Source organism: Saccoglossus kowalevskii, chromosome 15, assembly GCF_978046115.1.
Source record: "Saccoglossus kowalevskii chromosome 15, keSacKowa6.1, whole genome shotgun sequence".
In the NCBI taxonomy this organism is placed as follows: Eukaryota; Metazoa; Hemichordata; class Enteropneusta; family Harrimaniidae; genus Saccoglossus; species Saccoglossus kowalevskii.
The window spans coordinates 17,275,993-17,303,850 of record NC_140655.1 but is presented as its reverse complement, the minus strand read 5'-3'; the positions used below and the strand labels follow the sequence as shown (position 1 = coordinate 17,303,850).

The window sequence follows — 27,858 nt, the reverse complement described above, 5'->3', positions numbered from 1 at the left end:
GTATGCAAATGTATTCACAATATCCCATTGTGACGTCATCCTCATTCAAATTATCCCCTTTACGGCATTGGTCCTCATTTATGCTAATTTATGCACGAATTCCCATTGTGACGTCATTATTTATGCTAAGCTATGCACAGCCTCCCATTGTGACGTCATCCCACCCCATATGACGTCATCGCATCCGAGTATGAACAGCGCCCTCATGGTCGTACCTATAATGTAACTTTAACTACTTAAGATGGTATATCTTAATGTATTTGTGGTCGTTTTTCATTGTTTTGTAACAACGCCTTAAGCGACTGTCAAATCTGCAATGTAATCCTTTCCTTCCTCCCCTATTTTTTTCCGGCCTTCTACATTATTGTAACTGTTCTATCCCTTACGTAATGCAACTGTGTACATTGGTGACGTCATTTATGAACTAATACAGGAAATTGTTTGTATTTCATTACCATGTAACTTTGTTTAAGCATGTCTGTCAACAGTGAAACTACAAATCCAATGAAATCAAGTGAAATCGATACAAATTAAATAACAAATCAGTTTTAAATAGTTAAGTGAAAATAAAATAAAATAAAATAAAATTTCTTTTATTTTGAAAGTTTTATTTTTTGTAAAACTACAGAAGTCAAATTTTAATACATGTATGACATTTCAGCTAATTATTTTGGCGTGGATTATCTACAACGTACGGCTATTATTAAATATCCGAGTCATGGTTGTTTTCTTAACACTATCGTTACAAAGTCTGCTGTACCGTACATCGCGCATGGCTAACAAGAATGCTATAATGGCACCTGGACCTTCGACATTAAACAATTTACTACTAGGATTGGCATTATTTTTCGCATGATCTGCCAGATGATGTCTTCATGATGTTCATGTCTTTGCACCTATGACACGAAAATCGGTCACAATCATGATCGTTACATATTTACTGGAAAAGCACTGTGATAGCCAAGGCTGTGGCGATGTCGAATGTAAATTGACAGAGATGGAGAGTAAAACAATAAAGGTGTCGATATTGCTATCATCAAAGACTGACTGACTCATCTAAAACTGATATGTATAAGTGTTTTAGTTAAAGATGTAGGGGTCTTTAATGTGTGCACGCTTAAAATTAATAGATTGCCAGGAATTATAGATGATAGGGTATTGGCAGTATATTTGTAATACCTTGTCATAGATGTGTTGACACTAACATGATATACACAGGTTCCACACGCACAGATACACTACAACAAACAAGAATTTATCCATATAGTATAGTAAAAATCCTTATTTGATGAGAATACCAAATTTATTTCAAAACAATTCAGAGTACCGAGGTCCCACATCAGGTCAAATATTAACCCACAACACGAACAGTTTTTAATCAAAAAATACACACTACACGGAGATAATTAAGACTGACGGCCGCCTCTATAGTTCTTTGCAATTATATGCATTTATAAATGAAAGAATACACACGAATCAACCTTACACACATGAGCACGCATGACTTACGTGAAAACATAGTTTATTAGGTACAACAAAACGTATGCATGGCATGGTTCTCGTCTCAAGCAGATCACTCGCCCTTGTAACAGTTCAGTGCTAAACGCGGCCTTCTCCACGCACCAATATGGATACCCGGTGAAGGTAACAAAATTATGTATTGCACAAACCATGCACTAAAAGGGAGAAACGACATTCCATACTTATCCCATATGTGTAAAATATCACAAATATAAACTGACGAGAAAATAACAAATTCTATAAAGTTACAAGCATAGTATAAACTGAAAGCCCATAACTAACTATTGTAAGTATAGGAATATTTTTTAATATCTGACATTTTCTGATGCGTGTCATGTCGCAGCGTGGATTTAGCCACCATAGTAAATTTCACGTAGCCAGCGACTGGAATTTCTGAATGAAGTGTTTAACTCCATCTTCGCAATTGTATCACTAGCTTTTCCTTCCAGACTTCAACGTTAAACGCCGGAGATGTCTATTGTAGTACAGGGATCGCCAGATTCTAGGGTCATCCAAAGCTTTCAAGCAGGAACTAGGCAGCCCGGTTTAAACACCTGTCATAACGCCACAGTCTATTGTGGTCTTTATAAGTTCAAGGCCATCGGCCCATAAAAGTATATACATAAATATTTTTGAATTACAGAAAATAAGCAATATCGTCCGTAAGTTCAATGTGTGATAAGCATAGGCTGCCAAACATTCAATTACATGGGTTTCTTATGAAGTTAATAATTCTACAAATTTATGAAAAGATTGAGGGTTGAAATAGTATCTTGGAAGATACAATTGAACATTTTTTTAAAAAATGGGCTTACTAAAAGGGAGTGGTATTTGTTTTCAATTTGATTTGCATCACAGACTTAACAAAGTCGCCGGTTTCTTTGTTTCTCACATAATTTGCATATGTTGAATTGTAGTTGAGTAGGTAGCGATGCAGGTGCACATGTTTCTCAAGTAACGGGGCAAGCCTTGTTGCAAAAGGCCAACATATAGATCAAATCAAATCAAGTCAAATTTGATATGCGCTGTTTTGGTCGTCATTCAGACGTGTTTTGTGCTATTGCATTGACACACATATTTTTCACGTCCAACAAATTAAGCAAATGCCTTATAGAACGACTACATCATAGTCGCCAATGACTGTTACAAAGCAATGATATTATGATTGCTTTCTTGATAAGCACTGTGCGATGTTTACAATGTAGTAACAAGGTTTGCATTTTTTTTTTTGAAAAATATCGCCGTACATCAACCAGACACGAAGCCGTGCAGGTCTGGTCTGACGTTCGGTGTAAAGTTACAGCTCTGGTTTCGAAAAAAATCAAACAGTTTAGCATAATTTGGTCATGGGTACAACCACCTTACAACCAATGTCACGTAGGAGTATGATTTATCAGATTGAACCGCGACCCAGACTTCGGGGCGAGTTCATTTTGAATAAGTTTCTTGAGCAGTGCCACTCCTCTAGTAATATAACCCACTTTGTTTGCCACCTCTTTTTTTTACTGATCGGGTGTGGTCACTAGTAGGAACTTACCAACGAATGTGCGATGCACCCATAGCGTATATATGTATATATCATAATGGCAAAGGAGTCCTTTTGATTTTGAACTAGTGTTTATGATTGAGTTATGTTCAGTCGTCCGAAAACTATTTATTAACTATACGACTACGTGACAAATCCAACTTTTACTATATTATGTAATTAGGTGTGTGTATTATTTTCCAGGAATGTTTTTTTTTTCCTCTGGGAGAGCTGATTTACCCGCATTTCTACATTTTGGTTTTTCACTGTTATTCCTTTAGCTGCAGGTAATATGTGGGTCAATAACCGCTGAGTTTGAACACCATATTTCCATATAAACAAAAACATTGTCGCACTATTGTAAACCTCGTGCACTGCTCATCAAAAGAAACAATCATATTATTATTTCTTTGCACTTACTTTACCCGCCATTGGTTTCTACGCCGTAATGATTCTGGTTGTTTTTGTATGTTGGTCTTTTACCCTAACAATTTATCTCAAAAAATGCAAGGTGACCTTTATTTTGTTTATTTGAAATATTTTTTATCACTGCATGACATTCTATCGTTGCTGAAAGTTTCAGGTCATTCCTTCTGTATTTGTATTTATTCCACCCTATCTATCTACTTTAAGTATTGATACAAATATACATATGACGCTGGTGGCGCAGGCATAATATCAATGTACTTTTATCTTTCAGACGAAGACTGTATTTAATCTCAACTCAGTAAATAGCGCCAACTACGAGAATAAACATGAAATAAATATATTAACAAATTGGTAATATTTGTCATATTAATCATTTGAAGGCAAAAAATAAACAACATTCTTGTTCTGATTCACACTACTTTAATTAACAAATGAAAAACACACCTTTGTTCTCTGATTCACAGTACTTCAAGGAGGGTGTGTCGTCACCTGCGCACGCGCGGGAATTGAGTCCCAAGCGATGATAACAACACACGCTAAAAGCGCAAAGGCTCGTGGGTAGACATTGGCACGCTATGGCCATATGACGCATGCGCAGGTTAACAACATTTGTCAGTTGATACGTATGTTGATAGTGCTTATCTAAGTTGGTTGTAATAAATTATGTGCACATTCGCGTCCCAATTGCTCCTTGGTTTTAAAATGAATTATGTAACATAATAATGAGTCGTTATTTGGGCTAAATAGAGTTAGATTATTGAACTGTAGTTTTATTTGTGGCTTATATGCCGTACATTAGTCTAGGTTACAGTTCGGTTCAATCTGACAATGTTATAAAGAGGCATGCACTGTTATTAATGGCGTTTACCAACTGTACGTATTTGAAAGATGTGCTGATTTTTGAATACCTTCGCGCCAAATGTATCTCCTCCTACAAAGAAAGTTCGAAAGTATCTCATTCTAATCTTGTGTGTATGCCTACATTAACTAGACATACACACAGATTTGTGTGTGGCACTAAAATACAGTTAAAGGTCGGGAACCCGAATTCGAAGGATTAGGCTGCAAGTTTTGATAAATATATTTACAAATGTCCTGTCGACATTGTTAAAATGTATCGAGCAACTCTTCGCCCAGCCACATAATAGGCTTAGTTCATTAACAAATAGTTGTATTTTAAATTTGTTTCCAGAATACAATTCTCGATAAAAGCAGCTGTATATTGATACAAAACGGTAGGGGACTAGAAAAAGCAATCGCAAAAATTAAAAAAAAAGTAGTAATCCGATCTATGATTTTATTTAAGATTTGGATTCTACATTAAATACCTTTCATGATGTTTTTGAGTCTGTTGAAAGGATTCTACACAAATTTCAACATTACTTCATTTGTTCATATGAATATGCAAATTATGTAATTTTGGCTGTAATTCTAATGTATCAAACAACCGGAAATTAGTTCAGTGATCAGTAATAAAAAGTACATACAAATTTCGCAATGAGGGAAGGTCTATAACTGTCTGAGGTCTACATGATGGCATGCGGGGGGCGTTCATTAAGTAATGTCCCTGACCCATTTCCCATAGCAGGAGATCAATGAAACTTGGCACAGTTATTAGTCTTTCTCTACATAGGAACCATCCAGAGTTATTCATTTCTCCCATCGTTTGATGCAGCTCTGGAGATTTTTTGTAAAACACCCCAGGTTGGTCCTCAAACCACGTCGTAACTTCAGAATTCAAAGGCTGCATCATCTGGGAAACGCTTTCCTTTCAAAAACAACTTCATGGCTGGGAAAAATGAAAGTCAGAGGGTGCAAGGTCAGGAGAGTAACGGGATGGGGAGGGATTTCATAGGCACACGCTCGGGCTTCTGATCTGGCAACATGCGAGTTGTGGACCGGAGCGTTGTCCCGCAGGAGGAGGATACCTTTGCTGATCTTGCCCCGCCTCTTGATTTTGATAGCTTCTCTTAATGTCATCAAAAGTGAAGCGTTAAATGCTCCTGTAATTGTTGTACCCTTTGACAGAAAATCTGTCATCACTATTCCGTCCTGGTCCCAGACGACAGTGAGCATGTAAATCATTACACATTTATCTAGACTGATTTATCATTTCATCAATATCAGAAAACTGGAAGTGGGTCAGGGGCATTACTTATTTAACGCCCCTCGTTATACAAACACCCAGTGTTACGCAGTCTTGTAATTTAATTAATAAGCTAATTATACAGGAATGGTGAGCAACCAGGCAGTACGTCATAATAGATATTAAAACTCAACAGAGCATTCACGTGGTCAAAATATTTGTTATTATTATACATCTGTCACAGTAACGCCATAAGTTACAGCGTGCCGTAATTTTGCGGTATTTTACGGGGTATTTTCATCCTACGATATAATAAGGAAAGCGTCCTCTAATAATAAAAAAAAACATGGCTGCCACCAGGGTTTGACACTCAGACAGTAGGCCGCTGCGCGTCGGTCGATACTCCGTGCAAACTTTGAGGTATTCTCGTAATAACCTTATATTATTATATGCTTTCAGGATAATACTGGAAGACCACTGAATATATATACAAAAACAGTAAGGCGACTATGTTGACCAATGCGCAACGGATTCTGTACTGTTTGAGTATCTCGCTATTTTCGTGTTAACTTTATTAAAATCAAAAGTTTTTACTTGTAGTGCTATCGACAAAACAAACTCGTTCTACGCCCATGTTTCTGCGTACGTCTGTGAAACCATTGAGAAACTGTCATTCCATGCAAGACGCTGTTCGTTGTCTTCAAGATGCAGCCAGTTGTTTGTTACTTTCTTGGTTGCTCGATTATATTTACAATTCCCGTGATGGATCGATGATTGTCATGCTTCAAAAAGAAATTCTTAAATTTTCTTGAAGCACATTAAAATATAAAAATATTAATTGTAAAATGTGAATTTAAAAACAAACAGCATCTAACAATCCTGGTTTTGATATAAATATCAAAAACTTCGTTTATGGTAACAGGCAGATATTATTGACAATCACTATCTTAGTGCGGTGGACCTTTTTCAGTATTGGCAAATGCTTTTATGATCTTGTATTTCAAGGTATTTGTGGTCGTTGGTTTATTTTCATTTTTTTCTGAATTCATCGAAGTGTATCAAAGTGTTATATTATTGTAACTGGCCTACTCCTTACATAATGCAAATATGAACTAATAAAGGAAAATGATTGTATTATGTATATTTGTTCAAACATTTCAGTGTGAAGTGAAAGTACAAATCAAATAAAATCCGTACAAATTAAATAAATATTGTATTTTTGTGAATATTTTGGATAATTTTTGTCAAAACTGCTATTTCCCGAAACCGCTGATTTGGTACATGTTATGTAGGTATCTTGGGTTAATCTCTGTTAATATTTTCTTTTTGTTACGATATCAACTATTCTCAATTATTGGCAATTATTTTTTATGTTTAGTAAAAAAAAATGATACGTGGTCATTCTTGAGATGTTTGTGGAATCGTCAACAGAAGGGGACTAGAAGAGACAACTTTCACACATTTATTCTAGTAAAACAATAGAATTGTTGAATTACACAACAAATGCGGCACGTAATATGTACAACGTCAGGCTAAATAATGTCAATCCTTTATAACACATCTGATGTTTGCATGTTGAACTTGCACGTACGTTAAGATACGCACAAACAGAGGTGCTCGTGATACAGTCATATACATGTATTTAGATTTAATTATTAATTTTTAAATATATTTACTAAAATAATAGCGTATGTTTATGCATTTACATGTGGTTTTAACTCATACGCCCATTTATATTTATTTACCAATAACTCGCACCTTACGAGTACGGCGTATCTACATTCATCTAATAATAACTCGTTGCGTACGTTGCAAGCATGGTGTATTTATTTTAATTTAATAAAATAAAATTATAGGTATGAAAAACTGATACGATTACAAATTTAATGTCAATTCGTTCAGCAATTATACATACATAACCATGAACTTTTTAATTTACCAAATGCGTCTGGTGCGTCTGTCGATGTAGATCGTTAATAATATATGTTTTTAAAAATTAATATATAGACTGCAAAATAAACAAGACATGGAAAGACGTATAATTGTCACAATACAGGAGAATGAATAAACATTTCTGAACTGATCATCTCGGCAATTTTAATTAAAATACACTGTACTTCTCACGTACTTCTCAAATAAGCAATTACAAAATTGTAATTTTGTACGAATTAAGAATTTTTATGTGAAAACTGCTTTATACGGAAGAATTAAATAGCTTTATTTTTGCCTTGCATGTAGTGTAGTGTAAACGAAGGGGAAGTTATAGTAAGGGAAGATTTTAGCGTCGTCGTTGTTGTTGGCGTGACTTGTGGGTGCCATAACTCAAGTAATTTTTACACTGTCAGTTTCAAATTTGTATATTTTATAAACAAACATGCAAAGATGGCCAAGTTCGATGTTTGGGCATTTTGCTTGCATAGTTAATGAGAGATGGCTACTGATTGGTTTTCGTTTGTGGACGCGATAACTAAAGTAATTCTTACAAGATCGGTTACAAATCTTTATATGGTATAAACAAACACACAACAATGGTCAAGTTCGATGTTGGAGCATATTGCTTGCACAATGAATGAGAGACAACTACTGATTGGTTGTTACTTGTGGGTACGATAACTCAAGTAATTTTTACTCGATCGATTTCAAATTTATATATGTTATAAACAAAGGTATAAGGATAACCAAGTTCATTATTTGTGCACTTTACATGCATAATAATGAGACATGGAGTAATTATTTTTTCAGTTAAAACGTAATTGTTGTGAAAACTTTTTTTAGTTAAAGAAAAGTAATTTTAATTTTTTGAAATTCAATCCTACTAATGTGTATCAGGATTTAACGAGAAAATCCATGGTGTAGTAGTTGTTTTGAAATCCTTTGGAGTTTTCAATTGTTGAGTGTTTACGTATACATTTCATCTTATTGGAATCAGTACCATCTTAAGTTCATTATAGAAAAATGACTTATACTGTGAGCAGTAATCTTCTCAAATAGCTGCATTGGGTTAACTTTGTACAACTATGTGTATCATTTCTTTTCCATGAGAAAATATGCAATGATCAGACAATTGATCTGTCCAAACCTGCTCGTTTTTCTCGACTGCGTGCGTTTCCTGCAGAAAAATTATCTGAGATTTGTTATTTTTTACCCATTCAAAGACAGACTTTCTTTTCTTTTGGTTCCCTATACCCCATACATTTAAGGAATTTATATTAAATTGACTTAACATTAAAAGAATTATAGTTAAATTGTGTCTACGAAAATGCATCTCGTATCAATCGGGTGAATTACAGGTAATGGTTTTTGGCTCCAAAGAACAAGAAAAACAACGACAAAAAACAGCAGCTATCTACAACGATGTCCACAAAAAACACACAAGTGCCCCAAAACACAAAAGGGCAAAAAACAAAGAGGCAAAAGACCACGGCAATGTATACCAAAAAAAAAGGAAAAATGCCAAGATAAAATAAAAGGGCTCGAGAAAGATGCTCGGCATGGCAAGCTCTCTGTTCTAATTGATTGTTATAGATAGCTTGGTGTAGGCCTACATAAAAGTAGATACAAAGTCAAAGTACATTTAAATGTATAGTGCTTTTAGTAGAATAAAATAGTTTGGTATTAAAAAAAATAAAAATTACAAATCATTTTTTTGAATTATACGATCTGATATACTATTGACCATTTTAATTTCTAGAATGTGTAACTTGCATATTTTTTAAATGTATTATACTAGTATTAACAATATAGCTGAAATCAGTTTTGATAACAGGAACAATAACAAAAAACATGATTATCAGATAAAGTGATTTAGAAAAAAACAACTTGAATTCGACCAGCGTTACCATCCACCGACTCAAGAAAAAAAAGCGAAAGTGATATTAACTATTTCATATAATTTGAGCCATATGTAGATGACCATAAAGACAAAGCTTGGTAAACATTTATCAAATTACTTGAAAACAGTGCAGGAGGTCCAACATATACAATTGACTCATTTTGATTATTTTAGTTATTTCCACTTAAAATGGAAGTTGAAATTTTTGGCAGTATAGTATATTCACTTTAAATAACAAAACGAATAAGTTTAGACCTATATAAGGACTCCCTTGTACCTCAACGATATATAATGCAGTAATAGGTCTGATAAATGTTATATTATTACATTATACAATAATCTACATTACTATATATTACTACGACTTATTATGTAAATGACCATCGATAAATAATTTACAATTTGTGAAACGTACTTTTTTACCATTCTTATAAGCAGAGTTCATAACGTCCTTCAGAGCACGTTTGGCATCCAAGTCTAATTTGCAAAGATCTACAGTTACAAATACACCTGATCGCTTAAGCAGGATATCGCTACGCTGAAGCCGTACGGAAAATTTAACCAATATATGTCGTGGTACACTTTTGTCCTTCCTATTGTCACGTATTAGAACACGATGGGCGTTGTCAATTAATACAATAGACATTCCAAATTTCTCTATTAAAATGTTAGTTATAATGTGCTACAGTCTTCTTTTTCGTTTTCTTTGATTCCACCAAATCTGATTATATTCCCGTGTATACCGCTTCAAATTTATAGATGCCGTTTCTGTAATTACTAATCGCTCTGTAGTTGACGCCAAAGCTGACTGTAAACTAGATACCTGTGACTGAAGACCTTCGACAGCACTTTTTATTCTGTCCACGTCCTGGCATGTTTATAGGTTTTGCGTGGGAAAATAGAATCATTTACATGGTAAATAACGGAAATGAAGGGTATGATGCAAACGCCATGAATGTTTATACCATGTCTTACTGACAATGAACCTTGTTCTGTTTTGCTCATATAGAATTATAAGATAAGTTTTTAGAATTAATTTTACCGATAAAATAAAGAAAACAGTGAAAATGGCCACAGGTAAGTAAAGAACAGGAGTATTTTCATAAAGACTATGCTATGTGTTATATAATTTTATCGAGGCCGATTTTAAGGTGTATCGACCATTCCACTCATGCCAGATCAAGCCAGCCTCATTATATACCTCGCTATTTGAGTGTTGCCCATTTAAGTTGGAAGGGCCACATGCTTTATACCACCATCCACCAAATCTAAATTTGGCACAATTCCAATCTGGAGATCCATCATTGTCTCTGTCAATTGTCGTGAAAGCTTGACCAGCGTGATTAATGATTGCGTTACCAGCTGTTCCAGAATAGCTCCCCAAATGCAAGACGTAGTTATGGACTTCGTCTTCAATCCAGAATGAATCATACTCGGCGAATGCTGTATCACCATCAAACTTTTCCAAGTCGATTCTCATTTTGTAGCTAGCTTGTGACGTCAAATTATGGATTGCATCGTTGCCCATCCAGTAATCTCCATTGATATTGCCAAATCCTCTTTTAAAATCGTCCCAGCTCCTGTTGAAATCTCCATAAACATTACGCTGTATTACTGCAATGAATATTAGAAAGTAAATGGAAAGCTCATTAACATTTAATGAGACATAGTGTACTGTAAACAGAAAACTTCTGTTCTGAACATAACAAAAATAAATCTTAGAATATTGACATATTGTTGATAGGATGCATTCATTTTTAGAATCAGATACATTGAGTGGTAATGTCTTCAGTATTTTGTATTCAATTTATTAGACAAACACAATCTATTAAATCAATACGGTCAATAATCATACATTTTTGGTACAAGCATTCCTTCATTAAAACAGGCTACTTGAAGGAAATGTGTGGAATTGGCGTTGTTTACATGTTCAATGATCGAATATATACAGTATAGTATTACTGTTTTTGGAAACACTTGTTATTAACGAAAACAATTATTAAGAATTATGGCAATAAAACGGTTTTGACCGATTTACTAGTGAGAATTATTTAAACTATACATCCTAATTTAATACAAAAAGGGCCGAGAGTGTTTGTTTCCCAAAAGTAACAAAAGCGAGACTAAGTGAGATCTACTATCGGGTTAGTAAAAACAGATTTATTATAAAAAGTAGAGTAGTACACACCAATACCAGGTTCGTTCTTTACTAAGGGATGAACTAATCGATACTCTTCAGATGTTCCAGAGCAGTTATTGCCACCAAGACATGGTCGTGTACGCCTTTCATTGGAGCAATGTTGAGTCCAAGAGGTCCATGAACCCCATTCATCCTCTGTATTGAACAATACAATGGTTGTTCAATTTAAACGACAGTGAAAAACCCAACAAAAATAAGTCATTTTCTTGTATGTTTTTTTGTAATTGATGAATATACCATTTTTTTATATTGTCACGAATGTCAAACATTAAATCATGTTTATGTTGCATGTCGTGATTATAGTGTTTTTGGCGACAGATAGGCAATTTTGTTTTTAGCCATAGATAATTGTTAAATATAGAGTGGCAAAATGTTTCTTTAAGTCTGTACTGAAGAAACGAACTTTGATAGAACCCGATTAGAACGTTCATATATAACCGATTGTAGATGTTCGATCTTGTAGTTAACACAGTAATCCATTAAATAATATTGCATCATGGGATTTATGATCTATTCTGGAGGACGTCGTTTCGTGGTAACTGACAGACTGCAATTATAGTAATTTTCACGTATCCACTAACCACGCGGTTGCCAGTAACGTTAGAACAATGCACTGTGTATTGTCATACAAATTAATGTATTGTGATCTACGGAATGTGCATAATAAAGATAATTATATTGGCTAATTCCGGACTACTGCAGTGAACGAGTGGGGAAACTCCCCAGTGCATGACACTCCCGATTTCGGTTCTAAATGGACGTGCCTCCTAATTTATGTTGCTGACTACGGGTGTGTTCTGCGGTGCAAGGGAATCCACCCGGACAACTCTTCTACTAGTTATGAATACTGGACAGATAATCTCTGTATTGGGTGTACAGCGTGTGTTCTACAACTACAGAGGTTCTGACTGGTTCTATAACTGCCATCGTTAGCAGAGACGCGCTGGAAAATACACCGTCTCCATGCAAAAATCCATTAAATAATATTGCATCATGGGATTTATGATCTATTCTGGAGGACGTCGTTTCGTGGTAACTGACAGACTGCAATTATAGTAATTTTCACGTATCCACTAACCACGCGGTTGCCAGTAACGTTAGAACAATGCACTGTGTATTGTCATACAAATTAATGTATTGTGATCTACGGAATGTGCATAATAAAGATAATTATATTGGCTAATTCCGGACTACTGCAGTGAACGAGTGGGGAAACTCCCCAGTGCATGACACTCCCGATTTCGGTTCTAAATGGACGTGCCTCCTAATTTATGTTGCTGACTACGGGTGTGTTCTGCGGTGCAAGGGAATCCACCCGGACAACTCTTCTACTAGTTATGAATACTGGACAGATAATCTCTGTATTGGGTGTACAGCGTGTGTTCTACAACTACAGAGGTTCTGACTGGTTCTATAACTGCCATCGTTAGCAGAGACGCGCTGGAAAATACACCGTCTTCATGCAAAAACTCATTTTCATCTAGTTCGAAGAAACTGTATGTAGGTAGGGCCGTGTTTGATCGCCAGTATATTATTTGCGTACGTTGCCTGTTATGTATGTTTCATGCATGCATGCAAGCTTCTATGTTGGACATTATTTACATTTTCGATTTAGGCGTTGCCTTGTAATAATACAACGTGATCCCCACCTTATAACAGGTCCGGCATTTCTTGCGCACTCCTTACCCGTGTGGAATATTATTATTAAATTATTATTCTAGTGCTTTATTGTTTGTGTAATAATATGTGTATCCCACTAACCCTTGTAATGGGTCAAGTATTTCCTGCTCACTCCTTACGTGTGTGGAATAAAGTACGTTGTTTAAACCTTACTCTTGTAGCGTGCACTTGTTGCTTATGTCGCATATACATTATACAGCTGCCTTAAGTTTCGAAATATTAAAAGAACCCAGTTCACAGGTGTGTTATAGGTGTTGTTTGTTTGGAACAATTTGGAATCTCAGCATTTTACATTTTATTGTGAGTATTGTGCCTAGTTTTATTTCCTTTAAATGTGGCAGAACATTCTTTAAAATGAAGGATATGTACTTACGACTGAAACATGTGACACCGGCATACACGTCATGAATGCGAGATGTCAAGGTGATTTCACATTGGTCAAGAGACAATTCTGTGCCGTTACACTTCACTGAACATGCAGCTTCATTTTGGGAGGTGATGACATTAGTTGCCCACCCTGAAATGAGATAAACCACATAATACATCACGTGATTCTGCGTATTTAATATTTTAGTAAATATTACAGATAAATAGTGCAGAGCATTTTGACAAATTGAATTGGGGAATATGAGGAGCAAACTGTTGATGAATTGAAGGAGTCGAATTATACAATAATCAATAACAATCAGCTGCCATATTACGGGAGGGGGAGCTTAGAGCAATAATACTGAGATATTACATTACATCGTCAAATCGATGACAGAAATAAAGATAGAGATCAAATCACACATCCTAAAATTAATGCAACTACACCAAATAACACAATGTGGAAGTTCGGCAAATCATTATTGGAGGTTCATATTTAATCTGAGGTTGTTTTATTGAGTAGGTGGATGTTAATTTACAATATGACATATTAACAATGCGTACCTGAAATGGCACCAGGAAATCCAAGATGTTTACATGCGATGTTGGCATCATTAAAATTCCAAGCCAAGCCATTTACACCAATCCATCCACCAAACCATTCGATGAATAACTGTAAAGTGCCATTACCACTCATCCCTCCGTTTCCATGTAACCTTGGTACTGCTATAATTGTCGTAAATTCTAAATCAAAGGATGGTAAATGACAACTATTTTTTAATTTATAATCGTTCGTAAAATGTTGTGTTCGGATATAAAAATCAGTCTAAGAACATATGAATTGAAAAATACCTTGTGTCCGACGATTCAAAATATTATCTGAAAAACAAATTAAAATACATATTCAATTTATCAAGTATATTTCGTAACAATACATGTATGGGAGAGCATGGAAAGAAAAGCATTTATTTGAAGTGAATGTCATCGACGGTTAAGAACTCTGGTTCAACGACTCAACGACGTTTAAAATTAAAATTAGGTTGGAGTACACTTTGTACCTTTCGTCTCGTTAAAGTAACATTTTTTAAATTCAACTGGGTGCCCAAGATCTGAACTCTCTTCTAATGTTAAACCTTCGTGTTTCAGAATGTAGTGCCTTTTTCTTTCCTGGTACCCAATGCCAATGGTAGTGCTGCAGTCGCTCCAATGTCCCCATGTGCTCCAAATGTTGATGATAGATGTTACTATATAAGATATGAATTTAAACACACGTAAATATATATCACTACACTATATTGAAAACTACAATATAATACCTTTAGAATGGCAATGCTTTTCAAATCAAGTTCGACAGAAATACGTACCAGGAATCTCACAATTTTTCCCGGTAAATCCGCCACCGAATCGGCAAGTGCAACTGTACGTTTCTCGTGAAAGCGCAACACACCATCCATTGTTATTACAGAGATCGTTGGCACATGGATTCTAAAAAAAAATATGGCACAATAGTTGCGTAAGAATAATGGATTACTGATAGAGACAACAATAATAAATAAAAACCGGTATATTTAATTAAAACAAACATACTTTTTATTACAGTTGTCGATTTCAGGATGCCCATGAATGGATTTTTTTATTTTTGTTTTGACAGATTATCAATGTGGGGCACAACTACCGAAAACGCTAAATAGATATTTATTTAGTAAAAAGCTGTGTGATTTAACACAATAAACATTAATCTGTAAAATGTCAACAAATGTTTTTACCCAGTCAAAAAATGACACTACAATTAAGTGCGCACATAAATGAATGTGATAAAAATGCATGTTAATAAATTTAGAATCTTGTTTATAATGACAGAACTAAATGGACAATGAAAATAAATACTTGGAAATGTATTATGGTTGGTACCCTATACTTCTATATTTCAGACCAGAATTTAGGCTTACACATACCCTATACATTGAATGGAAATTACACGGAATGGTGATGGAATAGACCAATGGGGAATTTAACCGTACAAGTTATCATTGATCATGGAATTAAACCTGTGAGTCTTACACCACTTGTCGACAGACAGAAGTCGATTTCTTACAAAGATACGTTCAATATATGAAGCAAAAAAGATTTACATTTCATTTGTTTTGCGACATGTGTGTAGTGCCATGAACATGAATACATAATATGACGCGCAGTAAAGTCACAATGGTTGATATAAAGTTTTAGAATACATAGAATCGATCACATTAAAATTTATAACACTAGTACTGATATTAGTTTGTGTGTAGAGGCAGTAAAGGCACATTGTTAACGTAGATGGCAAGTCAATAAAATACATTGCACCTCTCCGTACAACAGCAATTCAACACGTAATATTGTTTAGTCTAATGATAATTACTACCTTATACTAAAATTTGTTTGGATATTTAGAGTACTAACAAATTCCCACTTCCGGTCTGGTTAGACTTAAAATACACCACGAATATTCACTTTTGAGATATAATTTTTGTATGTGTTGATTCTTGGATACTTTACCTTCGTCGTCCTGAATTTGTTCAGTGATTCGAACTTCCCAGTCTGCGTAAAAAAGGTGAGTATCGCGATTTCGACATCAAAAATGCCTTTGCTGCATTATTTGCTGAGGGACGGCCGCTTGGGTATGTGCTCTGTAACTTGCAGCAAATGAACCTAAAAACGTTAGGTAATCAAACAAAAATGGTCTGCAATTTTTTCATTGCATAAAAGCGATTTACTTCCTCCCTCAAATCAACTGATTTCCAGTACCTCAAGAGTCAAAATAGTATGCGCCTCCATTTTACATACGACTTGAAAAAGTCTGTTTTTGCTTGACGTGTTCATTTGCCTTCAATTGCGTTTCAGTGGCTGTCACAGTCATATTCTGAGTCTAGCCGATAACATTTTGGTTCAAATTCACGTAGATATCGCCGAGAAAACTCAAATTTTCAACTAAAGCTAATTTGCATAACAATTTTTTGCCCTTGGTCGCCATATTATACACCGCATATAACTAGAGAAATTCACTGGCATTAAATTGCGTTCACCGTGATAGACAAAAATGTATTTGCACTAAAGTACGTTCAAGATCTGCACTTTATCATAGCATAAACACGGTTTTTACCCTCGATTACAAAAATAAAAATATAATTGAGATATCTATCGCTGCATTAAGTAGTTTCGATCTGTTTTCGCTTGAAGAGCAAAGGCGATAAGAATAGATTCTCAAGGACGCAGGTCGTTTGGATCGGAAGATTTCTTTTTTTTCCAATTGTTGTACGCCTAGAAACATGGCAATGTTGTTTTTGATGAATATATAACATGTTCTGTTCCAATAAAGGATTCTGATATGCATAACAATTCCTTACTGAAACATTTCCTGTACTCTAAAAAATTGCCACTAGCCCAAGATGAACTTCCTGTTCAACACGTTCACTTGTTGAATGTTCGCGTCACTGTACGTAAAAACACACTCTCTGACTTGACAATTTTAAAGTTCAGATCATTAAGCAAATAGATGGAAAAACAAGTTGCATAAATTATGAAAATTGATGATTCAAAACTATGATTAGCTATTACAAAACTGGTAGGAGGTAATAAATTTGGGGCGAAAGTATTCAAAAATTAGTTTTTGGTTGTCAAGTATGAACAAAATCGGCCAAGCCAAAAAAATCACAGGAGTTAAAAGCCGATTTTGTTCTCATATTATCTGAGTGGATAGTACAATTTTTTCTTCATTATTTAAAACTAGAACGTTTTTTTTAGCAGCAACCCCCTGGATTCGGACGATTTCTGGGTCGACAATTTCTACAGGCCATTTGCCCGTTTTCCATAATAAGTCGAATGTCCGCAAACGACTTTAATATATCTGTGTTTGTTAGATAGTAATTTCATTAACTATAGGTCTACGTGAGTAAATGGTTTAGACGATAAACAATTCTCCCCTCAGTATCGTCGTTGTTGTTATTATACGGTCCAGTACCCTAAGTACTTAGGCATACTGTCAACAACATTTTTTAAATTTATTTCCTGCCGTTTATTCTTTAGAAACCATCAGTTGCTACCTGCTGAATCGGTCGATCACTTAATTAAATTTTAATTATTCATACCCGGCCATAAAACTCACGAGGTGACATAGCGCTACAAATACTAGACGATGACAACCTATCACAGAATACAAAGCGCATAACTTGTCACATTTTAAAACAATTTGATTAAGACTTGTAGCCAATGAGAGTCGAAGCATATATACAAGGCGGTATTTGATACGCCGACAAAAATGTCAATAAACAAGCTGCTCTCTGATTGGTTCGGTGTTACGGCTGGGCAGCCAATCAGACAGACTTGTAAATAGTTTAGTATTGACTCAAATGTATAAATAGAATACTAGTATATAAAAATGTGTAAATTGCTGGTGAAAAATTACCTCAGCTTTGAGGTCAATTTTCTCGGTAATGAAAATAAACATAAAAAAAAAACAGGAAATGTTTGCCCACACTCAAGCTGAGTAGAATGAGCTAAGTCCGTGATTTTTAATTATAGAATGTAGGGTGTGATTCATTTGTCGCGAAGGCATTAAAAAAATCAGTGTTTTGGCTGTTACCATGGAAACCGTGGGCCAGAATTTGTTTTCAGATTTTACAACCTAACTAGAGTGAAGGTGTGTCCTGCCTGCCAAGTTTGAACCAAATCTGTCCAGCCAAAAAAAATCACAGAAGAGTTTGAAAGCCATTCCTGGTGAACAGTTACCCCAATTTTTGGGTCAAATTTCTCGATAATGAAAACAGATATCAAAAATTCAAATAGTAATTTTGTTCTCACACTCAAGCTGAGTAGAAAGAGCTATGTCTGTTGTGTTTTATCCTAAATTTGTAGTAGGAGGAGATACATTTGGCGCAAAGCTATCCAAACACACGTTTTTTGGCTGTTGCTATGGCAACGATGGGCCCAATTATTTTTTCAGATTTTTCCTAATAACTAACGTGAAGGTGTGACCTACCTGCCAAGTTTGAGCAAAACCGGCCAAGCCAAAAAAATCACAGAAGAATTAATACGCAAAAACACTGGAAATCACACACACACACAAGTGATTTTAAGGGCAATCCCAGCGGAGCTGATCGCCAATAGAAGTCTGAATCAGTTAGGCCCTGAAGGTAGCATCAGCACACAGTATTCCATTAATGAACAAAATTCACATAACAATCTCATGCTTACAAATAATTCCATAATTATTGTTACTACCTTATATATGTTTTGATATTTAGAGTACTAACAAATTTTCACTTTCGGTTAGACCATTATTTAGGTTTATACCTCCATTGTTAGATTTAATATACACCACAAATATTAACTTTTGAAATATATTTGTTGGTATGTGTTGGTTCTTGGGTATTTCAGATTTGTCGTTCTGTACTTCTTAGTAATTCAAACATCCCAGATTGCGTAAAAAACGGAGAATTTTGCGATTTCGACATCGAAAATGCCTTGGCTTAATTGTTTGCTGAGGAACGGCCGCTTAGGTACATGATCTATAACTTGCAGCACATGAACCTAAAAACGTCAGGTAATCAAATTCACAAGAAGTTGACTATCCTTCATAGGGTATTGCTAAATCGCCAGCTGTGAACTTTATCAGGATTCCCATATGAAGTTACACATTATTCTAGCAAGGAGAAATATTGATTACTTTTGTGCGGGTTATATAATAAAACAAGCCAGTAGGCTGTTTGGCGATCCACTCTGCTCAATAACAAGCAACATCTTTTTGGCTGTTTCCATGGTGTGACATAAACGTGGAGCTAACGTCGGTGTATAACTAAATGGGCCCCGTATACGAAGTTCGCAATAACCATTCAGTCTTAGAAGTCACTTAGTTCATTACTGAGACGTATTCTGCTGTTAAATTTATTATTTCCAACCGTTTTGCAAAAGTATTTTCTAGAATGAAGGCAGCATTAACTTAACAGTTCATTCAAAGTTCAAAGTTGCGCTGGGATTACGTTGATACAGTGTAACAACGTTCACCTAGGTTATCTCTTACCAGTGCGCAACTAGCCAAAATAAAAAACATGACCATTTGAACACTGCTATTACAAAACTGGTAGGACGTAATACATTTGGGGCGAAAGTATTCAAAAATCAGTTTTGGGCTGTTGCAATGGCATTGGTGGGCCAGGATTTTTTTCCAATTAGGGACGGTACGACCTACCTGTAAAGTATGAACAAAATCAGCCGAGTTACAGAGGAGTTAAGAGCCGTTGCAGGTGAAAAATTACCCCAACTTTGGAGTCAAATTTCTCGGTAATGAAAACAGATATCAAAAATCCAAATAGTAACTTTGTGCCCACACTCAAGCTGAGCAGATTGAGCTATGTCTGAGGTGTTTTATCTCAAATTTGTAGGAGGAGATATATTTGGCGCGAAGCTATCCGAAAAAACAGTTTTTTGGCGGGCCAATTTTTTTTCAGATTTTTCCTAATAACTATCGTGAAGGTGTAACCTACCTGCCAAGTTTGAGCGAAATCGGCCAAGCCAAAATGATTACAGAAGAAATAATACGTGAAAACACTGGAAATCACACACACACACATACTTGTATTGCTATATGTTCCGAGGACTAATATAGTTGAATTAACTTTTAATATAGTTGCGATATGAACTCAATTAAAACGCGTTCCTATATAGGGTTGCGTTTTAATTACAATGCAATACAATGGAGAATTGCATTTTAATTAAGTTTAATTAAACAAGAGTTGAATTTCCCGTGACTGAACATAGAAATGTTTGCGAAGCTTAGGTTTAGTATTGAGGGAAGGTATGGTACAATTATATTAATTTTAATATAAACTGAACCATACCTTCCCCCGATACTAAACCTAAGCTACGCAAAACGTATTAATAATCGAATTAACTATTAATATAAATTATGTTTTCCGAGGACTATGAAAAAGATTCACCCCCCCCCCACACACACCCACACACACACACCCACACACACACACACACACACACACACACACACACACACACACACACACACACACACACACACACACACACACACACACACACACACACACACACACACACACACACAGAACGAAAACAATGATTTTAAGCGCAATTCTAGCGGGCGAATCGCCAATATTTAATATTTCATTTTTGTTAGTGTATCTTTAATTTTATTTATTAAAATATGTACACATTATATCTAATTGGGGTGGGAATAGCCAAGCCAATTTATAAAATTATAAACAAATATTTTCCTAAATAATACTGACCATGAAATACACCCTTGAGAAGTGTTACTGACGGAATATTTTATATTGTAATTTCTTTCAATTTAATTAGTTGTATTGCAATGCATTAGTAATATATATATATATACATTACTTTATTTCATTGTTGAGATTGAGTTATATATTTGTTACGTACTATAATTTATCTATATTGGAAAACGATTATGGGGATTATTAATTTTAATAAACAATATTTAATTATCCTTTGCAACACCAATAGGATAATAATGGTAATGTTTCTGGGTTTTTGAAACTTTGAGCATTATCAGAGCATGGGTTTTATTTTGGAACTCCTGCCAGAGCAAATGCACAAATCATTAGAGCAAATTAATAGGTTCTAAGGATGGTATTCCCCGAATAGCGCAAGTTGTTAAAGAAACATAAAACTTCAATTCTCAACAACGATGAAAGGACCAGTTAATGCGACAAAGCCCTACTCCCCGCGAGACCCACACAATACGAAACCCACTTACCACGAAAGCCACTTATCGCGAAGCTATTTGATATTTTGAAACAAATTTGGATAACTATTTGAATTGAGAGTTTGATGAACTAATACTTACTTTTGCTTCGTCTTTTATGCCCCCTTGTAACTTATCAATGTCAATCCAACTTTTCCTTGATGTATATGTTGACAGTGGAATATTTTCGGCTGTAACATTGTACATATCGCACCGTTGTTCCATGAAATGGTATCGTACTGACTTACACATGTCTTCAGCGTCATCACATGCAAACACACATAAGAGTGAATTCAGAGCATATATAACTTTCTTTGGTGAAATACTTATTGACTCCCCGGAGATTTCGCTTGCGGTTCCAATCCAAATTTTACTCATCAAGATAAGACTGCATATGCACAAGCGGTGAAATATTGTATACGCCATGCTGCCTGCAGTAAAAATGATTCTCTTTAAATGATCAACTTACTGCTTACCATGTTCCAGCTGGTTAACGGCATTTATCATTTGTCGTCTTGTGTTCGTTGGAGAATTAGTGTGTCATCTCCCTTCACTAATTAGATGCATTAGACTAATTAATAACATATCCACCCCGCACAGGTTTCTAAAACAACAAAGACACTATTGATATTCCAATCACCCACTTTAGGTTGAGTTAATACAGTACCCAAATTAATTTTCGAAACACGGCGAAACTTCTAAAATATGTTTTTGATGTAATTCCGTAAATGTGTGTGCGTTTATGTAGTATTAAGTTTAAAAAAAATATTCTTGACGTGCCTGAACAACTGTTTGTTGTAGAAAAATATGCAAATATGTTATTGTCAAAGAATTACTACTAAAGACTGATATAACACTTACGTCGTTTCACTACAATTGTCAACGTTGCATTTCCTCATTTAATTATATTTTATGATAATATGGTTCAATACACATCGTAATTAATTTTACAAAACTACAAAAATTTCTGAAATATATGTGAAAGCTTGACCAGCGTAATTAATAATTGCGTTACCAGCTGTTCCAAAATAGCTCCCCAAATGCAAGACGTAGTTATGGGCTTCGTCTTCAATCCAGAATGAATCATACTCGGCGAATGCTGTATCACCATCAAACTTTTTCAAGTCGATTCTCATTTTATAGCTAGTTTGTGACGTCATATTATGGATTGCATCGTTACCCATCCAGTAATCTCCATCCACATTGCCAAATCCTTCTTTATAATCAACCCAGCTCCTGTTAAAATCTCCATAAACGTTATGCTGTATTACTGCAATGAATATTAGAAAGTACATGTAAATGGACAGCTCATTAACATTTATAGAGACATTGAATACTGTAGACAGAAAACTTCTGTTCTGAATATAACAAAGATAAATCTTAGAATATTGACACATTGTTAATAGGATGTGTTACACTCCAGACTGTGCACACAAAAAAGATTTAAATAAACAATAAGCTTTAACGTTGGACTTGAGAATAGTTGCGACCGTGGAGGGCGCTGTAATCCTAATGATAATTATAAAAATATAGTATGCACGGACACATCAAATACATTAACCAAAAGGCCCTGAGAAGCCAGGACGTGTCGTTTATTTGTTATTTGACACTGCCATCAATGAGCACATAGCAAATCACTCAATGCAATAATTCCTATAGCAGCTGATATGTCTCAGATATTCAATGATATCATCACTATAGCAACAGTCGAATGGAGTTTACATCCACTGAACAATATTGGAACAACGGAGTACATAAAATGGAATAGTTCAGGGCTAGTTCTGTTACTATCGACTCGTAATATCATGGACACACGGTAAAACTGACTTCACCTAATTTGCTTAGTTACCGTATCCAAGGTGTCACTGACCTCTACAGGACTAAATGATCTACTGCATGGAAATACAACACAATTCAACAGTATTCATGTAATTCGTATAAAAGCAAAATACTGAATAAATGTGAGTAAAATGTATCACTGAAAGGATAACTATTTATCAGTATACTAGATCAATCGAACACAAACACTCCAATTATAACGGCGCGGGGAATTGTCAGTTTTCTGGAATTCAAAAATAACCAAACAACTAAATTGCAATACAATTCCTGATGCAACGTTATAAATTCACACTCATGCTAAACTCATCCAATGTGATAGTGTAGCACAAGGGGAAATCATATAATTCAATATAAGTAACCCACGCTCATCGGTTGCGAATGTTTACAGTTATCGTTAATTCAAACTACATGGAGCGGGCATTAACACGATTTTAGTTATAGTTAGTTTGTACAAATCTTCTACGTTAATCAATGATGAGCCACAGTTCCTGGAATACACTCTTCACAATTTCTTCGAAACGCTAGCTGGCGCTGTTGTTACGCAAAAACACGATGGTTAGCAGTTCGTCTCGGCAAATGTCGGTGAGACCTGAAGCTTGACGACGATTTCCATGGAAGGCGGTAGAAAGTTCATCAGCGACATCACCTCCGGGTGCACTTTAGCTGTTCAATCGGGTTACTTGCAGTCGCTCTGGTGTTCGGCGCTTCATGCAGTACGGTCTGACACTGATTTGATCGTTAATTCAGGCAGAAATTGAGATGTTTCTTAAACGCCCGGGTAAGAAAGTTTCTACCAATGGCGGTCTCGTGGCTTCCAAATGCGCGTGCGCAGCACAAAGTCTCAACAACTTGAAATTCCGCGGTGTATCGTGATGCCGCATTGGGTACATCTATGTTATTATGAAATATTAAATAAAATTCGCAATCATCCAAACCTCGCATACATATCGAGTGACCTAATAAACTCTGTACTAAAACCCTGTGACCATGGGACAAAATACATTGTTCCAGGATAAAACAAAGAAACAAATCTCCTAATCTGTAAAATATTAGCTAATTAAATTGGGCGTGAACACAAGGTGTGACAGATGCATTCATTTTTGGAACTCACAAGTAAATCAGATACATTGAGTGGTAATATCTTCAGTATTTTGTATTCAATTTATTAGACATGCACTATATAATATCTAACAACTATTAAATCAATACGGTTAATAATCATATATTTTTGGTACAAGCATTCCTTCATTAAAACAGGCTACTTGAAGGAAATGTGTGGAATTGGCGTTGTTTACATGTTCAATGATCGAATATATATAGTATAGTAAGTATATTTAAAGGCCATGTGTTTTGACTGATTTACTAGTGAGAATTATCAAACCATACATCCTAATTTAATACAAACAGGACCGAGAGTGTTGGTCGTGCACGCCTTTCATTACCGCAATGTTGAGTCCAAGGGGTCCCTGAATCCCAGTCATCCTCTGTATTGAACAATACAATGGTTGTTCAATTTAGGTCAGTACTGAAGAAACGAACTTTGATAGAACCCGATTTGAACGTTCATATATAACCGAATGTGGATGTTCGATATTGTAGTTACCACAGTAACCATTAAATAATATTGCATCATGGGATGTGTGATCTATTCTTGAGGACGTCGTTTCGCCGTAGCTGGCAGACTGCAATCATACTAACTTTCACGTGTCCACTAACCACGCGTTTGCCAGTAACGTTAGAACAACGCACTGTGTTTTGTCATACAAATTAATGTATTGTGATCTACGGGATGTGCATCATATTTTGACTGCGTACTATAATTACCGTCGTTGCCACCGTTAAAATACACATTCATCATGCAAAGACTAGTTTTCATTTAGTTTGAAGAAACTGTATGTAGGTAGGGCCGTGTGTGATCGCCAGTATATTATTTGTGTCCGTTGTCTGTTATGTATGTTTCATGCATGCATGCAAGCTTCTATGCTGGACATTATTTACATTTTCGATTCAGCGTTTCCTTATAATCTAATGTAACCCACTACTCCTTTGGCATTTCTTGTGCACTCCTTGCCCGTATGGAAATATTACAATATTATGCGTAAGTGATTTCATGCGTCTGGTCTAGCCGTACACGTAGTCAGTTTCGGCGTCTGAACTTAGTTGGCGCTGTACACGCGAACCTTAAAAAAGAAAGCATATATCTGTATGTCGCTGAGGGCGCCACTACACTGTGATTTGACGACAATCAGCGTGCACGATCCCGTAAAATATTGCCAACTTTTGCTGCCTTTGGTAAGTATATATGACAAATTACAATGAAACCAGTATATTTTTGAATATAAAACTTACCTATTGTTTTTTTTCTGCATAAAAACCTAGTATTTTATGTACTCCTGAATTTGTATTACTTGAAATGTTGTTAACAAACGTACGTTTTATAAAGCTATTTATTAAATCCACGATTTTAATTCTTATTTTTTAATGAGAATGAATAACAACTGGCTGTGGACTATTCATACTTTTGCATTGCCTAATGCAACAAAAATTGAATTTCAACTACATGTACAAATTGTATTTACAAATATAATTAAAATAAAAATATTTAATACTGTATTTGTATATTATTTTCAGTGATAATGAATATCATTGTCTGTTGACAACCTCTATTTCTCCATCTACAGTTCCCACTCCAGATGGTGCTAGAATTGATGTTCTTTCACTGACCAATAATCAATGTCTTTCTATGTTCAGATTTGGGAAAGATGAACTCTTTTGTTTGAAGTCTGCTATGAAAATTCCGCATAAAATTGTAGGTGCAAACAAGACTGTGGCAACTGGAGCGGCAGATTTATGCATCCTACTGAGAAGGCTGGTTTATCCAAATCGCCTGGATGATTTGATCCCCATATTTGACCGTTGAAGAAGTGAAGTCAGCATAATATTCAACACTGTTCTTAATCATATTTACGATAATTTTGGACATTTGCTGCAGTCCCTGGACAAGTACTGGTTACAACCTGAATCTTGGCAGTTATTTTGCAATGCGATTCATGAACGTGATTCTCCACTCACCAACTGTTGGGGATTCATAGATGGTACAGTACAACCTATATCAAGACCAATACATTACCAGAAACAGGTCTTCAGTAGACATAAACGAATACATGCTATTAAATTTCAATCCATAATTGCTCCTAATGGGTTGATAGCTCACATGTTTGGGCCTTCTAAAGGTAGACGACATGATGCTGCCATGTTGGCAGAAAGTGGTTTATTGGAACTTCAATAGCTGAATGCCCCAAATGGTGAATGCTGTGTTAAATAAACCACTATAATATTTGTGTCAAAGGTTATTTAGTTTGTATGTGATTCTTTATATCTACATTTGTTTTTTTTAATTATATTCAGTGAGATCAATTGAAACATTCCTGAGGTAAAATCGAGACAAAAACATTTTTTTTAATTATCGGTAAATTTTACAATTTAAACTATTTGAAATGAAAATACATAAAACATAGACTACCAACATGAAAATGTATCTCAACTGCACAAAGTAAACACAACAATTAATCTAAGAGTTTTTTTTAAGTAATTCAAAAATAATATTTCTTTCTCTATTTTCAATTTTAGCACGTTCTTCTCTTTCTTTTCGATCATTTTCTAGGTGTTCCTTATCGAGTTTAAGTCGCTGTCGTTCTAACTCCAACTCTTCTTAAATCAATCTCCTCTCGCCGGAAACTATCCTCATCATCTTGTCTTTTTTGAACGAAAGACAAAACATCAACCATAGAAGCATAACGACGTGTTTGTTTTGGTGTTAATGGCATAGATGTTATCTCATTATTATTTTCAATGTTGCCAGCTAAAGGAACAACTAAGTCTGGGTTACTGAATGTGAATATTAAACAAAAACAAAAACCTCTTAATTAAAGTTTGAGTCACTAAACACAATTACAAACATTGAATAATTTTAGCTGATTATTTAGTTTAACATGATACAAGGAAATCTAAAAAAATACATAAAAACGTGGCACCTACACTTTGAGACGAGAAGTTATGGTATTCAAAATCAAATCAAACTTATATCTGAGAAATGGTAAAACCAACGTGGCCTCCATTTAAGTTATGAATAAAATAAGTATTCCAAATCTTCTCGTATTTGTACTAAATAATCATTCAAGATATAGTTGAGGACTGATAAAAGTAATGTAAACACATATACCCTTGTGTAATTAAATAAAAACAATAAAGGATTGTGCTGTTCATTTTAAAGTCCACTCATGACAAAACATTAACATGATGTTTTTATATTTTAACATTAGACGCAATCCATTTCTAATTATATAGCCAGACTTTGTTATTCATTGTTTCTCGAGTTTCTATAAGTAAATTTTGTGAGGGTGGAAACAAATAAAATTAATTCTTTTTTTTCCATTAGATTTGTGTGATTCTCAAAGAATTGTAAGTGAGATAATTGATCGGCGAGAAGAAATGAAATAACATTTTATTCCATGTAAAACCTGGTTGGCAGTTTTCAGCATTAATGAAAGATTTCTCGGTTTTTGACGACATAGTTTCAAGGCGTATCACCACAAACCACGCTGCC

At 35.1% G+C, this 27,858-nt stretch overlaps 1 protein-coding gene across 1 annotated transcript; it reads right to left on the bottom strand.

Annotated features, from left to right (window-relative positions):
- Nucleotides 1–9,069: 9,069 nt before the first annotated feature.
- Nucleotides 9,070–26,507, bottom strand: LOC146734025 (uncharacterized). Its single transcript, XM_085508489.1, has 12 exons — nucleotides 26,467–26,507; nucleotides 26,325–26,359; nucleotides 22,429–22,683; nucleotides 21,516–21,844; nucleotides 15,004–15,124; nucleotides 14,698–14,883; nucleotides 14,204–14,383; nucleotides 13,647–13,790; nucleotides 11,582–11,728; nucleotides 10,595–11,007; nucleotides 9,809–9,931; nucleotides 9,070–9,102 (listed from the first exon to the last, which is right to left on the bottom strand). The coding sequence occupies exons 1-12, from the start codon at nucleotides 26,505–26,507 to the stop codon at nucleotides 9,070–9,072; spliced, it is 2,007 nt and encodes a 668-aa protein (XP_085364615.1).
- Between the last annotated feature and the right edge of the window lie 1,351 nt (nucleotides 26,508–27,858).

What these genes read in the sequence shown, in the direction of transcription:
- LOC146734025 (XM_085508489.1), bottom strand. Translation starts at nt 26,507, where the DNA reads ATGGCAGCATCATGTCGTCTACCTTTAGAAGGCCCAAACAT. An exon ending in CGGTGTCACATGTTTCAGTC is followed by an intron (nt 11,729 to 13,646) that starts GTAAGTACATAT and finishes TGTTCAATACAG; the next exon opens with AGGATGAATGGGGTTCATGG. An exon ending in AAAGAACGAACCTGGTATTG is followed by an intron (nt 11,008 to 11,581) that starts GTGTGTACTACT and finishes TATTCATTGCAG; the next exon opens with TAATACAGCGTAATGTTTAT.